This window comes from Nerophis ophidion, linkage group LG03 (genome assembly GCF_033978795.1).
Source record: "Nerophis ophidion isolate RoL-2023_Sa linkage group LG03, RoL_Noph_v1.0, whole genome shotgun sequence".
NCBI classification, from domain to species: domain Eukaryota; kingdom Metazoa; phylum Chordata; class Actinopteri; order Syngnathiformes; family Syngnathidae; genus Nerophis; species Nerophis ophidion.
Genome location: NC_084613.1, coordinates 46,311,419 through 46,327,472, shown reverse-complemented (window position 1 = coordinate 46,327,472; position 16,054 = coordinate 46,311,419). Strand labels below are relative to the sequence as shown.

Below are 16,054 nucleotides of genomic sequence, written 5' to 3'. Positions count from 1 at the left end.
CGTAATGGTAGTCCTTTTGTAAACATTTTGCATGGATTATGTTTTATAGACCATCTTGAAGACGCGTTCAGAAAGTCTCTTCAGGATTCGCTGTTTTGTGAGCGGTCTTATTGACAATCCTCCACTGCGTCTTCTCCCCCACCAGCAATGTTGTAGTTTTTAGCGCTCCCATATTGAGTCTATTGACAGATACAGTATAAATTAGAACTATACGTAACTACGTATTAGAAATAGCAACAGCGCATGATGCATGTGTATGTACAAACCGGTACAAAAAAAAGATCGTATTATCCACAGCGTCGGAATACAATGGCAGACTTGCGCAAAACTCTTGAGGTAAATCTCTACCTTATATAGAAATATCCGCTGACGTCAAACATGGGGAAAAGGTCACAGATTGGGCAAATTCCCAACGGCTTGTTTGGATGAAGGAAATCAAGATTGTTTTATCTCCATGATTTTATTTCAAATTTTCCGAGATTATGCAGATCCCAAATACACAAAAACAGGTACAAATAGGTAATAAATGTTGGTTTCGCATAATAAGTTCCTTATAAGTATTATCAAGTACCACTGGAAGACGAGGCTCAACATGTTACACATTAAGAAAAAGCCAGCTACAAGCGTGCTATTAGACATTTTGCCGCTTCTTCCACTAAAGAAAAATAGTACAGAGCCGCAAAACGTAACATACAGGCTACAGCTTAAATTTTTTAAAATGTTTTCATCTTTTTTTATTTTTTTTTTAACAAGAAAAATCAATTTGTCCTTGCTAAATTGAACTCGTTTTTCTTTTGTCTTTTGGCTAGTATTTATGGTTAGCTTACCCAAGGGGTTGCACACTCGAGAAGTTCAACTAGACACACAGGCTTCCAGGCTCTTTTATTTGCATTTCTTGCGCCTCTGGACTCATCCTGTGTGCATTTACGGCCTCATAGACCATTGGAAATTAGAGAACACTATTAAAAAATGCAAAAAATCTGAAGGAAGCCACAAAAGTAGGTTCCAGAGCCGCGAATTAAAGACCTCTGGTCAGGAGACAGGATAATATAAGAACAGTCAGTATCAGACACATAAGAGGAGGGCGGATTGATCCATAAATTGGTATCAAAAGCATTTAAGTACAAATATCACAAATTACATTAGCAAACATATTTGCCAATTTAACCATGATCATAACAATCCACATTTTGTATTATTAATATGCTAACTTGGTATCTAAACATGGTGTTTGCTTTTCTCCTCTGAAGGCAAGTGCTCCTCCATCAGAAATACAAATTATGTATTCCTGTAAAATACATAATCTGGTGAGTCACCAAGGCACTGCAGGTATTTTTTTTATTGTGGTTAAAAGTGTGTTTATGTTCATTTTGTGTTTAGCTGTTTCAAAAAGCATTTCATCAAAGTAAACAAACTTGAACATTATCTGTCGAGTTTTTTTTTGATTGATTGATACTTTTATTAGTAGATTGCACAGTTCAGTACATATTCCGTACAATTGACCACTAAATGATAACACCCGAATATGTTTTTCAAATTTTTTAAGTCGGGGTCCACGTTAATCAATTCATGGTACAAATATATACTATCAGCATAATACAGTCATCACACAGGTTAATCATCATAGTATATACATTGAATTATTTACATTATTTACAATCCGGGGGGTGGAATGAGGAGCTTTGGTTAATATCAGCACTTCAGTAATCAACAATTGCATCAACAGAGAAATGGACATTGAAAAAGTGTAGGTCTTACTTAGTAGGATATGTACAGCGAGCAGAGAACATAGTGAGTTCAGATAGCATAAGAACAAGTAAATACATTAGAAGTGCATTTGATTATTTACACTAGGTTATTTATAATCCGGGGAGATGGGATGTGGATGGAGGAGGGTATTAGTAAAGGGTTGAAGTTGCCTGGAGGTGTTGTTTTAGAGCGGTTTTGAAGGAATATAGAGATGCACTTACTTCTACACCTGTTGGGAGTGCATTCCACATTGATGTGGCATAGAAAGAGAATTAGTTAAGACCTTTGTTAGATCGGAATCTGGGTTTAATGTGGTTTGTGGAGCTCCCCCTGGTGTTGTGGTTATGGCGGTCATTTACGTTATGGAAGTAGTTTGACATGTACTTCAGTATCAGGGAGGTGTAGCGGATTTTATGTACTAGGCTCAGTGCAAGTTGTTTTACTCTGTCCTCCACCCTGAGCCAGCCCACTTTGGAGAAGTGGGTAGGAGTGAGATATGATCTTGGGTGGAGGTCTAAAAGTAACCTGACTAGCTTGTCCCTGGATGTTTGGAGTCTAGATTTGAGGGTTTTGGAGGTGCTGGGGTACCAGGAGGTGCAAGCCTAATCAAAAAAGGGTTGAATGAGAGTTCCCGCTAGAATCTTTAAGGTGCTTTTGTTGACCGGAGAGGAGATTCTATAGAGGAATCTCATTCTTTCGTTGACCATTTTGATTACCTTGGTTGCCATTTTATCACAGGAAAGGTTAGCCTCTAGAGTGGAACCTAGGTAGGTGATCTCATCTTTCCTGGTGATAACAATGTCACCCACTTTTATAGTGAAGTCACTGACTTTATTAAGGTTGATATGTGACCCAAATAGGATGGATTCCGTTTTACCTAAGTGTATGGATAGCTTGTTGTCAGCGAGCCAGGTGCAAATACTAAGGAGTTCAGCACTGAGGATTTGTTCCCCCTGTGACTTGTCTTTGCCGAATACCAGCAGGGCCGAGTCATCCGCAAACAAGAACAATTCACAGTAGCATGCAGATGGCATGTCATTTACGTACATTAGGAACAGTAAAGGTCCTAGTATACTGCCTTGGGGGACTCCACAGCTTACTGAGAGGGGAGAGGACACGGTGCCGTTCACCTCTACCACCTGTTTCCTCCCCTCCAAGTAAGATTGTATCCAGCTCGATGAGGTTTTATCGAATTCGATTGCTCTGAGCTTATCCAACAGTATAGCATGGTTAACGGTGTCAAAGGCCTTCTGAATGTCCAGCATGACCATGCCGCAGTATTTGCCCACGTCAACCTCATGTTTGATGTGGTCGGTCAGATAGAGAAGGCATGTGTCAGTGGAGTGGTTAGTTCTGAAGCCGGATTGAAATTTGTGAATTAGTTTATTAGTAGCAAGGTATCTATCAACCTGTTCATAAACTATTTTTTCCATTACTTTCGAAATGAAACTGAGAATAAAAACAGGTCGGTAGTTACCAGGTTCTAATTTGCTTCCTTTTTTATAAAGGGGGGTTACTCTTGCTATCTTGAAATCCTTGGGTACTTGGCCTTGTTTGAAAGAGAGGTTTATTATTTGTGTGATAATTGGGGCAATGGTGGTGGCAGAGTCCTTGAGGAATCTGGAGGGGATATTGTCAAGGCCGGTGGCCTTGTTTGGGTGGAGCGCGCTCACTTTATTAAGTTAGCTGAGACTATTTCTAATTTGAAATTGTTTTTGATTACTCCTAGCTTTCTGTAGAAGGCTTTAATGTTTTCTACACCAAAGCGACCAGAGTGATGCGACAGCTTGTTAATGAAGGTGTGGCTATGCTGGTGAAAAAGGTGTTAAGTCTGTTTGCTACCTCCATTTTGTCTGTAATGAGAGAGTCCCCCTCCTTGATGTTGATAAGTCTGGTTTTAAGTTTCTGACTGCATCCAGGAAGCTGGTTGTTGAGAATTTTCCAGAGCTTACGTGGCTTATTTGTGTTTTCCTCTATTTCGTCGTTGATATAATTTATTTCTAAAGATTTAGTCAGGTTGTTTGTCTTATTTCTTAATTTATTGCATTGCTTTTTGAGCGTTGAAAGGAGTGATTTGAGGTTGTTATTATTGGGTTGTTTATTTATTTCGGTTTTATACTTTTGGTATTCGAAGTATTTTCTGTCTCTGTCTTTTATAGCAGTTAATAGGTCTGGATTGATCCATAGATCAGAGCAGGCTTTGATCCTGACTGTTCTCACGGGAGCCATATCATTTAGTGTAGCTAGGAACGCTGTTTTGAAGCGATCCTAAGCATCTTCAACCAGGTTGCTTGTGAGCACAGGGGACCAGTCCCACTCACCTAATTTAAGGTTGAAATTATCACTGGAGTATGTTTTAAGGGATCTGGATTGAGCTGTTATGTGGCCACTGGCTTTGGGTTTTCTTATTTTGCGCGTGCAGAAGGTTATATAGTGGTCGCTATGACCACAGATCATGACCAGGCCAGAGTACACTTATCAATGATGAAAACTTATATCAATCAATGTTTACTTACGTATATAATCCCAAAGGTCTCAAAAGGCTGCACAAGCCACAACGACATCCTCAGCTCAGATCCCACATCAGGGCAAGAAAAAACTCAACCCAATGCTGATATTTGTCTGCAATTAATTTTGAAATAACCATGAAAAACTGTGATTGATCAGTCTTAGTTTAGATGAGTAGCAGATTTTAGTTTTTGGTTTTGTTTAATTATTGTGTACTATTGACTTTTCGTTTTGCTCTGCATGTTTTAAGAGAACAAAAAACTAGTAAAATATTGTGTTGAAATTGTTAAACTGTTTACAGCACCCACCATAAATACAAACCCCATTTCCATGTGAGTTGGGAAATTGTGTTAGATGTGAATGATTTAGGGCTATATAAATAAACATTGATTGATTGATTGATATAAACGGACTACAACGATTTGCAAATCCTTTGACCCATATTCAATTGAATGCACTACAAAGACAAAATATTTGATGTTCAAACTCAAACTTTATTTTATTTTGCAAATAATAATTAACTTAGAATTTCATGGCTGCAACACGTGCCAAAGTAGTTGGAAAAGGGCATGTTTAAAACTGTGTTACATCACCTTTTCTTTTAAAAACACTCAAACGTTTTGGGAACTGAGGAAACTAATTGTTGAAGCTTTGAAAGTGGAATTGTTTCGCATTCTTGTTTAATGTAGAGCTTTAGTCGTTCAACAGTCCGGGGTCTCCGCTGTCGTATTTTACGCGCCACATATTTTCGATGGGAGACAGGTCTGGACTGCAGGCGGGCCAGGAAAGTACCCGCGCTGTTGTAACACGTGGCTTGGCATTGTCTTGCTGAAATAAGCAGGGGCATCCATAATGTTGCTTGGATGACAACATATGTTGCTCCAAAACCTGTATGGACCATTCAGCATTAATGGTGCCTTCACATATGTGTAAGTTACCCATGTGTAAGTTACCCACTAATACACCCCCATACCATCACAGATGCTGGCTTTTGAACTTTGCGCCTATAACAATCCGGATGGTTATTTTCCTCTTTGTTCTGGAGGACACTACGTCCACAGTTTCCAAATATAATTAGAAATGTGGACTCGTCAGACCACAGAACACTTTTGCACTTTGCATTAGTCCATCTTAGATGAGCTCGGGCCCAGCAAAGCCAACGGCGTTCCTTGGTGTTGTTGATAAAAAGGTTTTGCGACCAACTGTAAAGTTAAAGTACCAATGATTGTCAGTATATGTGGAAAAATTATTCTCTGCATTTGACCCATCACCCTTGATCACCCCCTGGGAGGTGAGGGGTAGTTACTGACAGTGGTTTTATGAAGTGTTCCTGAGCCCATGTGGTGATATCATTACACACTGATATCGGTTTTTGATGCAGTACCGCCCGAGGGGTCAAAAGTCCGTAATATCATCGCTTACGTAAAGGGATTTCTCCAGATTCTCTGAACCTTTTGATGATTTTAAGGACTGTAGATGGTAAAATCCCTAAATTCCTTGCAATAGCTCGTTGAGAAATGTTGTTCTAAAACTGTTTGACAATTTGCTTACAAATTGGTGACCCTCACCCCATCCTTGTTTGAGAATTACTTAGCATTTCATGGAAGCTGCTTTTATACCCAATCATGGCACCCACCTGTTCCCAATTAACCTGCACACCTGTGGGATGTTTCAAATAAGTGTTTGATGAGAATTTCTCAACTTTATCAGTATTTATTGCCACATTTCCCAACTTCTTTGTCACGTGTTGCTGGCATCAAATTCTAAAAATAATGATTATTTGGAAATAAAAAAATGTTTACCAGTTTGAACATCAAATATGTTGTCTTTGTAACATATTCAACTGAATATGGGTTGAAAATGATTTGCAAATCTTAGTATTCCGTTTATATTTACATCTAACATAATTTCCCAACTCATATGGAAACTGGGTTTGTAGTTGGGACATGACATGTTCACCGCTGTGTTACAGCACCTTTTCTTTAAAAAACACTCAAACGTTTGGGAACTGAGGAGACAAATTGTTGAAGCTTTGAAAGTGGAATTCTTTCCCATTCTTGTTTTATGTAGAGCTTCAGTCGTTCAACAGTCCGGGGTCTCCGCTGTCGTATTTTACGCTTCATAATGCGCCACACATTTTTGATGGGAGACAGGTCTGGAGTTCAGGCGCGCCATGAAAGTACCCGAATTCTTTTTTTATGAAGCCACACTGTTGTAACACTTGTCTTGCTGAAATAAGCAGGGGCGTCCATGATAACGTTGCTTGGATGACAACATATGTTGCTCCAAAACCTGTATGGACCTTTCAGCAATAATGGTGCCTTCACAGATGTGTAAGTTACCCATGCCCTGGGCACTAATACACCCCCATACCATCACAGATGCTGGCTTTTGTACTTTGCGCCTATAACAATCCGAATGGGTATTTTCCTCCATGTTCTCTGTTTCCAAATTTAATTTGAAATGTGGACTCGTCAGACCACAGAACACCTTTCCACTTTGCATCAGTCCATCTTAGGTGAGCTCGGGCCCAGCAAATCCGGCGGCGTTTCAGGATATTGTTGATAAATGGGTTTGGCTTTGCATAATAGAGTTTTAACTTGCACTTATAGATGTAGCGACCAACTGTAGTTACTGACAGTGGTTTTATGAAGTGTTTCTGAGCCCTTGTGGTGATATCCTTTACACACTGATGTCGGTTTTTGATGCAGTACCGCATGAGGGATCAAAAGTCCAGAATATCATCGCTTACGTGCAGGGATTTCTCCAGATTCTCTGAACTTTTTGATGATTTTACGGACCATAGATGGTAAAATCCCTAAATACCTTGCAATAGCTCGTTGAGAAATGTTGTTCTAAAACTGTTCGACAATTTGCTTACAAAGTGGTGACCCTCACCCCATCCTTGTTTGCGAATTACTTAGCATTTTATGGAAGCTGCTTTTATACCCAATCATGGCACCCAACTGTTCCCAATTAGGCTGCACACCTGTGGGATGTTCCATATAAGTGTTTGATGAGCATTCATCAACTTTATCAGTATTTATTGCCACCATTCCCAACTTCTTTGTCACGTGTTGCTGGCATGAAATTCTAAAGTTAATGATTATTTGCACAAAAAAAAAATGTTTACCAGTTTGAACATCAAATATGTTGTCTTTGTAGCATATTCAACTGAATATGGGTTGAAAATGATTTGCAAATCATTGTATTTCATTTATATTTACATCTAACACAATTTCCCAACTCATATGGAAACGGGTTTGTACATTCCAAAATGTACGTGAAAAATACATGTGATGGTATATCAGCTGCAGGGCTATAACCTTAGCTTTTTCACTAGAGCACTGGTGATACTAAATGAAAAAACTGCACAAGAAACCTTTTGTAGGACCGAAAAAAATTAGGAGCAATACAAAATGTCTTAAATATCACAATTTCATTGTTAACACTCAAACAATGTACACGTGTTCTCATACATACAAACACTACTACTGCAACACTCAAACACAGGAAAACATCCCTAAACTATGCTCGCCACAATCCAGCCCGACATAAGTGTCGGGCTGGGTTTCATGTACACTACCATAACTCCATCCATCCTTCCATCCATTTTCTAGCGTTTGTCCCTTTCGGGTTTGCAGGTGTGCTGGAGCCTATGCCAGCTGCCCACCGGCCGAAGGCAGCGTACACCGTGGACGAGTCGCCACCTCATCGCAGAGCCAACACAGACAGACAACATTCACACACTAAGGCCAAGTTAGTGTTGCCAATCCCCAGGTGCATGTCTTTGGAGGTGGGAGGAAGCCGGAGTACCCGCAGGGAACCCACGCAGTCACGGGGAGAACAAGCAAACTCCACACAGAAGGACCCCGAGTCCAGGGATCAAATCCAGGACGTTCGTATTGTGAGGCACACGCACTAACCCATTCCACCCTGCTGCCCGGACCATAACTCATATGTCGATATAGTTTGGGCCATAAACTAAACCATACATGAAAATATTCGTTGAAGAAACTACATATCTCCACCATGCCTTGATGTTAAATTTCGGCACTTATGGGCATCCCAAAAACAACAGGTACCAACAAGTGAGAAAAGTAGGTTTTGCATAATAGGATCCCAATTTAAGAGGTTTTTAGAGATAAGAAAAAATTAAAAGCCTTGAAATTAATAAAAGTCAAATATAATCTACAATCTTCTTTAAACAAAAACATTTAGCTATGCTCAATTCTTCAGCTAACAAAATCACAAAATAACAAAACGTGAAATAAAGTGCCCTGGTTTAAGAGAACATGTTTAGATGTCAGCAGCAATATGAAAAATAGTTTACCTTTAACAATTATTAACAGCAGTTTTAATAGGTAAACATTATTACTAGAGATTAGGGCTGGGCGATATTGGCTTTTATTAATATCTCGGTATTTTTATGCCATATTGCGATATACGTTATATATCTCAATATTTTGCCTTAGCCTTGAATGAACACCTGATGCATATAATCACAGCAGTATGATGATTCTATGTGTCCACATTAAAACATTCTTCTTCATACTGCATTAATATATGCTCATTTAAAACTTTCATGCAGAGAGAGAAATCACAACCGGTAAGTCAATTTACCAAAACTGTATTTATTAAATACTCTTCATTCTCTCGCAGGTGACTTTTTAAATGAAAGAACAAGTTAGTAGTGCTGCTACCTTTTATAGCAACACTTCTGCTGCATACTTTGCATATTGCTGTTGTCTGCTGAATATCTTCCCGCTTTAAGCCAAACCACCGCCAGATGATGGACCCCCTGCTGTAATTTTGGGCATTAATTGTTATTCCTCCATTTATGATCAGTTTCGAACCTTCTCTCTCTTGTAATGTCACTTGCACGACCTGCCTCAGCTAATGTTAGCCATGCTGGTACCTCTCTGCTCGGCGAGAGCGTATGACGCTACACGCCCGGCAGTATGTGACGTATGAAAGAAGGCAGGCTTATTTTAATTCTCTGTGAGAAGGAGAGACGAGAAGGAGTGAGAAACGCCTGTAGTGTAATACCCGCAGCTAAAAGCAACTGTGTGAGAACGTATACTCGAATATTACGATATGGTCATTTTCTATATCACACAGAGGCAAACCCGCGATATATCGTTTATATCGATATATCACCCAGCCCTACTAGAGATGTCCGATAATATCAGAGTGCCGATATTATTGGCCGATAAATACTTTGTGAATATTGTCTGTCTATCTGTGTTGGCCCTGCGATGCACCTCGCCTTCCGCCCTCTTGTAGCTGAGATATGCACCAGCGCCCCTCGCAACACCAAGGGGAATAAGCGGTAGAAAATGGATGTATGGATGGATGCTTTAAAATGTAATATCGGAAATTATCGGTATCGTTTCAAAAAGTAAAATGTATGACTTTTTAAAACGCCGCTGTACGGAGTGGTACACGGACGGAGGGAGAAAAACAGCGCGACAATAAACTTTAAAGGCACCGCCTTTGCGTGCCGGCCCAATCACATAATGCATACTTGGTCAACAGCCATACATGTCACATTGAGGGTGGCCGTATAAACAACTTTAACACTGTTACAAATTTACGTCACACTGTGAACCCACACCAAACTAGAATGACAAACACATTTCAGGAGAACATCTGCACCGTAACACCACAGAAACACAACAGAACAAATACCCAGTTCAGTACATATTCCGTACAATTGACGACTAAATGGTAACACCCGAATAAGTTTTTCAACTTGTTTAAGTCGGGATCAATTCATGGTGTGACTTTTAAAAGTCTGTATCTGTTTTCTAGTGACGTGTGATGCCAGCTAGTCTATGCTCTGCATTTAGCTTGAGCTCTTTTTGTTAGCTTAGCAGGCTAGCAGCGGTAGTTTGTCTGCTCTGACGGCAGCTCTTTGGAATCTTTCACTGGTTTGTGTTACCTCTGCTTAATAAATAGATTCCATGTGCTTCCTTGGCTGTATGCTCTTGTCAACAAACGGGGTATTGTTTAGATGGCACAATGGTCACTTTCAATCATTGGTTTGTTGTTCAATATTACCTCTGGCCCTCAAAGTTTATTTGAAAAATTTAAACAGTTTGTTTAAATTTTTAAAAGGTACTGAAAAAAATGTACTTTACTGACCTGTTCCTCCAACTAAGACCTTGTTTATTAAGTTTTGGAAGACTTGGAGCTTGCATACAACCCCGCTACAGCTACACCCCTGCTCCCCTCTGTGCATGGCGCATGATGAGGGAGACACATACAGCTGTTAGCTCGCCAGAGTTATCAGTGACACATCTGCGTCAATCAGTTGGTTATTGTTTAGGTTTATTTCAAAGATGTTATACAGATAGACGGAACATTTACTTTAATTTGGTAAAATTTGGATGGATTCATTTCAGGAGCAATACGCTAATTAGAGGGTAAAATCTGCCTTCGCACGTTTGCTACTTTCTTTTCTAATACTTGCACAACCTATTTTTTGTCGCAAATTCATCTAAAATGCTCACACTGAGCTAATTGCAGTTATGGATGATCGGCAGCATAAACCTCTTGATGGGAACATCCCTAGTGTGTTTCTTTGAATAAACTCATCTATAAACTTTTTAATAGCATACACTTCATTTTTATCATGCAACGCCTATACTGAACCCATTGAAGTGTCTCGAATTGTATTTTCTGTTGTACATACTTTTGGAGGAAGTCCTTGAAGTCAGTCGGCAGGCTGGAGGGCACCATCACTGGATATTCCTTCACTTCTTCGCCTTGACTCAGAGCCAGCAGCATAAGCCCCAAATTCCACACGTCCCCCTTCTTGCCTGTCTTGGCTGGCATCGCCGTGTCCTCAGAGAAGCGCACATGTGCCTGCTCGAAAATATCTTCCTTGCAGATATCTGCAAATCTCTTTGATAAGCTGTAATCAGTCAATCGAATATTTCCATCAGAGTCCAGCAGTACACTGGAAGCCCCCAGGTGTTTGTGGACAACAGAGTTAGAGTGCAGGTAGTGGAGTGCAGCCAGAAGCTGGGCAGTATAAAGACATAGTTTGTCCAGAGGGACGGGCGTGTGATTGAGGAGACTTTGGTTTAAGCTGACGCCTCCAATGTGCTCCACCAGCATGTCTACCACAAGGCAGTCTTCCTTCTCGCTGGAGCTAAGCGCCCTATAGTGCACCAGGTTTGGGTGCTCCAGCCGCAGCAGGGAATTGAACTCGTTTTCAGCTGCGTGGATCTTCACAGTAATTAAAGGGTCACGATTAGTCAACAACATAGAGTACGATTTTACTACCATTGAAATTCATACCAATAGCTGAAAAATGACTATGTGCACAATATTTGTGATTAGCAGCGAAGACAAATGGTTAAAAATTGCAGTTAACTTGTAACATCCACATGAACTTTGACCTGAGCCACCACAAATTAAAGTTGGGAGTGCTAAAGAAATCAAAGCCAGAGACTAATGTGAAATTAGCTGCCCTGACCATTTTACATCAGATATTGCTTTTGTGTCCAAATCATATAAAAATAACACTTTAAAGAATAACTGGTGGAATACTGATGAGTAACTTTGTCTGAGACAAAACTGTGAGTTACATCACAGTGCAATGTAATACCTGTTTTTTACAGTTGTCAATCTTGCTTTTCTCCTGGCTGGTGAAGAAGGTGCCCATTTTCTTGCTCCAAAGCAATGACCACTCATAAATGACAGCAAAGTCACCTGAGTTTACCTCAAATCCATTATAAACATTACGGCCAAGCCTCTTACTCACTCCTGTGAAGAAGATCAAATACAGGACAGTAAAAAAAACAAATACCTTACCAAGGACGCTCTTACAGCTTCACCTCATGGCTAGAGCTGCAGCTTTAATTTTTAAAAATAATCAATTAATCTATCGATTAGTATGTCCAATTTATTGAGTAATCGGAAGAAACAGACTTTATAGCCTCAATGCGTATTTTAGGAAAAATAGTTGGGGGGAAATGTTTTTCTCCTTTCCATAATATTTATCTTTTTTTTTTTTAAATGCTTTTTTCTAATCGAATGAATTAATTAATCCTTGCAGCCCTACCTAAATGTCTTCCTCTGTGCACAACAAGTTCTCCAAAGGTGGTGTTGTGGAAGTGAAGACGCTCCTGCGTGTGTGGGTTGTCTTCGTTGAATGTGTCACGTCTGGCAAATAAATTAAGGGTACCTTCTCTTTAAGAAAAAAAGCCTCTCAATTTTAGTGTTTGCATACCTGTGACGAGAATTCGATGTAGTCCGACGGCGGTGTGCGACTCCTTTTCTGGCATCTGTGACATCAAGAGGAGTCCCACATGGACTAGGCGGGCTCTTTCCCAGGATAGTAGCAGGGATAGACTCTTCCATACTCTCAAGTTGCTCCTGTGATCATTAGCCCAGCATAAAATGTATGTCAAAATAAACAGTACATCTGAGCTCAATTTTCTGTAACTGGTGGAATTTATAACGCTCCAAGACCTGTTTCACAATCTCTTTTCTCCTCTTTTCTTCTCGTTTTTCCTCTTCTCTTCTCTGGATTTCAGCCAAGATTTCTTTTTCCTGCAAGAAGGAAAACGATTAGGTTTTGACAAAACTTATGTGAGCAAATTAAATAAATAATTCAGTAGATATGAAATACTATTTTCTCTTCACAAATAAGTGAAAAAAACAGACAGTCAAGTCAGCTTTATTTGTCAATTTCTTTACATGTTTCGCACTCTCCCATGCGTAGACAAAAAGAAAAGAAAACAACAGTAAAGTGCAACGTAAATATGTCTACCTACTAAAATGACAATATATATAGTTCCTGTTTTTTTTAAATAGGATATGGCTGCAAACAATGAGTGTTTCATCAGTAGTGCAAATACTTATGATATAGCAGCAGATGTGTGCAATTTTGCGTAGTCATTTTTTCTGTGGGTCATGGGGTTTAGAGTTCAGGTTGTTCCGGGCAGGGGGATTTCAAAGTCCTGACAGCCTGTTGGATCGGACTGAGGATTTGGGGGGGGGGGGGGGGGGGGGGGGGGGGGGGGTTCAGCAGCCTAACAGCCTGGTGGTGAAAGATGTTGGTGAGTCTGGTGGTGTGAGAGCGGAGGCTCTTGTATCTTCTTCCAGAGGGAAGGAGGCTGAACAGGTTGTGTGCAGGGTGGCTTGCGTCACTCACAATTGTGAGTGCTTTGCGGGTGAGGCGGGTGGTGTATAAGTCCTGAAGAGATGGGAGTGGTGCACCAATGATTTTCCCAGCTGTTTTCACGATGCGCTGCAGGTCTCTTCTGTTGTATTGAGTGTAGCTGCCGCCCCACACAGTGATGCAGCTAGAAAGGATGCTTTCAATGGTGCCTCTGTAAAAAGTGGTCAGGATGGGTGGTGGAGCACTTGCCCGCTTTAGTTTTCGCAGGAAGTAGAGGCGCTGTTGGGCCTTCTTCACCAGTGATGCTGTGTTGGTAGTCTATGACAGGTCCTCACTGATGTGCACCCCCAGGAATTTGGTGCTCCTTACTCTCTCCACTGCAGCACCACCGATGGTCAGTGGCAGGTGTTGAGTGTGGCCTCTCTGGAAATTGAAAATCTCTTTTGTCTTGCTGACATTCAACAAGAGATTGTTGTCCCTACACCACATGGTCAGGAGGTCCACCTCTTTCCTGTAGTGAGTCTCAGACAGGTAATCTAAAAGGCTTTTAACACTAACCACACTCAACAATGTGACCTCTGACCCTAGCTGGCTCTTAGCATTTTGGATTAGCTGCCCAATAGAACAAATACCTTTACATTTTTTTAACAATACAGCTGCTGTGTTACTGGCACTCATTCAAAGCGGACGCTTCCTGTCCCTCTCCCTTATATCTCCTGCTCGCTTCTTTGTTTTGTCTTGTCTTAACTTTTTTGTTACCTCTTTTTGCACTGATCTTTAAAATATAAACAATTGAATTGATCAACTGGCCTCTTAACAAAATTGAAAATATCTTAGTTTTGGGGGAACCTGCCTGTCTGGACACACAACGGACTAGGAAGAAAAGGAGTTCCGTGTGCCTGGTGAGCCTTTTAGTCAAGGACATTGAAGATATCTTCCTATTAGGGGTCATTAAAAAAGGACATTTGCTTAATGGAGAAAGCGTTGCCCTGGTGTATAGACAAATTGGAAGATGCTGGCAGCCGTTCAAAGTACCCTAAAGCTGCCACAAATTATTGGAAGTTGCGAGCAGAACTTTGGGCACTCAGACTTTTGCGATTTTGGACTTTATTGCAAAATTAGCCAAATCTGGAGACGTCGTCTGCTCTGATGAAAAATTGATGTGCTCTTTTCTTTTGACATGTTCTGAGATTTTCGAGAGTGTAGCGCCCTTCAGAGCTATACGTCCCAAACCAAAACCGGAGCCTTGGCTCAATGAAACCACACGCACAGCTCGGTGTGAGTGGCGAATGGCGGAGCGCAAGTGGAAAGGGGATCACTTGTGAGTCTCCTATCAAATTTTAAAAGAAAACTGTCGAAATTATCAAAGTGTGGTTAAAGCTGAGAAAACTAAATATTTGTCAGACTTAATTTTAAATAGCATCAGCAAGCCACGTGTTCTTTTTAATACCATTAGTAATGTTCTTAAACCGAATCCAAGCACTTCACTGGAGATGACAAATGAAACTTGTAAAAAATGTTTCTCCTTTTTTAATGAAAAGGTTGCTTCTATTCGGGCAAATCTTTCTCGTTTTCCGTTGAGTTTTAATGTGGCCACTCAGTGCTCGGCTGTGTTCTGTCACTTTGAGCCTGTGTGCATGCCTGAACTTACAGGAATAGTCGGCAAGCTAAAACCCTCGTCCTGTCCCACAGACCCAGTTCTCCCTCGCTTTTTTAAAGAAATCTGGGACACTATTGACTTGTCTGTCAGGGACATCATCAACAGCAGCTTGATTTCTGACTGTGTCCCCTCCTTTTGTAAAAGAGCTGTTGTTGAGCCTTTGATTAAAAAAACAGGTCTTGACCCGACAAGTTTGTCAAATTATCAGCCCATTTCCAAATGAACTTTTGTGTCAAAAATTTGGGAGAAATGTGTTCTGGAACAACTGCAGCCTTTTTTAGATGAAAATAGCACTTTAGATCCATTTCAGTCTGCACTTTTGATCCATTTCAGTCTGCACTTTTAAAGGCTTGCTTTTAATGTCTGATTCTGGCTGCTCTGCCATTTTAGTGCTTTTAGATCTTACAGCTGCCTTTGACACAGTCGACCACACAATTCTTTTAGACCGCCTGAGAGACTATGTGGGTGTCAGGGGGACTCCGTTATAGAGTGGTTCAGATCCTACCTATCAGAGAGGTCCTTCTCTGTCAGGCTGGGGGATGCCACCTCTTCTTCTGCCCCGCTTTATTGTGGTGTCCCCCAGGGATATATTCTAGGCCCCATTCTCTTTTTCTTATATATTCTCCCTCTTGGAGAGATTTTTAGGAAACACGGAGTGTTCTATCACTTTTATGCAGATAAATGTCAAATTTATATGCTGATTTGAAAAGGCCACGGTCCCCTGACACCCCTTCTCAACAGTCTGTGCGACCTCAAGGCTTGGTTAGCCCAGAATTTTTTAATAATGAATGAGGGAAAAACGGAAATTTTAGTTTTTGGTCCGGCCCTCACTGACTTGGGAACATTGCAAAATTATGTGCGTCCCAAAGTAACCAGCCATGGTGTCACTATAGACAGCGATTTTAAACTTGACAAACAAGTCAATGGCGTTTTAAAATCGTGTTTTTATCATCTTCGTCTTTTAGTAAAGGTAAAACCGTTTTTATCTTTTAACCTTTTTG

General features: G+C 40.6%; 1 protein-coding gene across 2 annotated transcripts in view; it reads right to left on the bottom strand.

Moving 5' to 3' along the window:
- eif2ak4 (eukaryotic translation initiation factor 2 alpha kinase 4) overlaps nucleotides 1–16,054 on the bottom strand; it is a 78,840-nt gene that overhangs the window by 46,893 nt on the left and 15,893 nt on the right. For both annotated transcript variants that reach the window (XM_061895390.1, XM_061895391.1), the window contains 5 exons: nucleotides 12,742–12,822; nucleotides 12,500–12,645; nucleotides 12,332–12,432; nucleotides 11,876–12,033; nucleotides 10,955–11,493 (listed from right to left, as the gene is read on the bottom strand). In XM_061895390.1, the coding sequence (XP_061751374.1) occupies nucleotides 10,955–11,493; nucleotides 11,876–12,033; nucleotides 12,332–12,432; nucleotides 12,500–12,645; nucleotides 12,742–12,822 (1,025 nt within the window). The remainder of the gene's footprint in view (nucleotides 1–10,954; nucleotides 11,494–11,875; nucleotides 12,034–12,331; nucleotides 12,433–12,499; nucleotides 12,646–12,741; nucleotides 12,823–16,054) is intronic.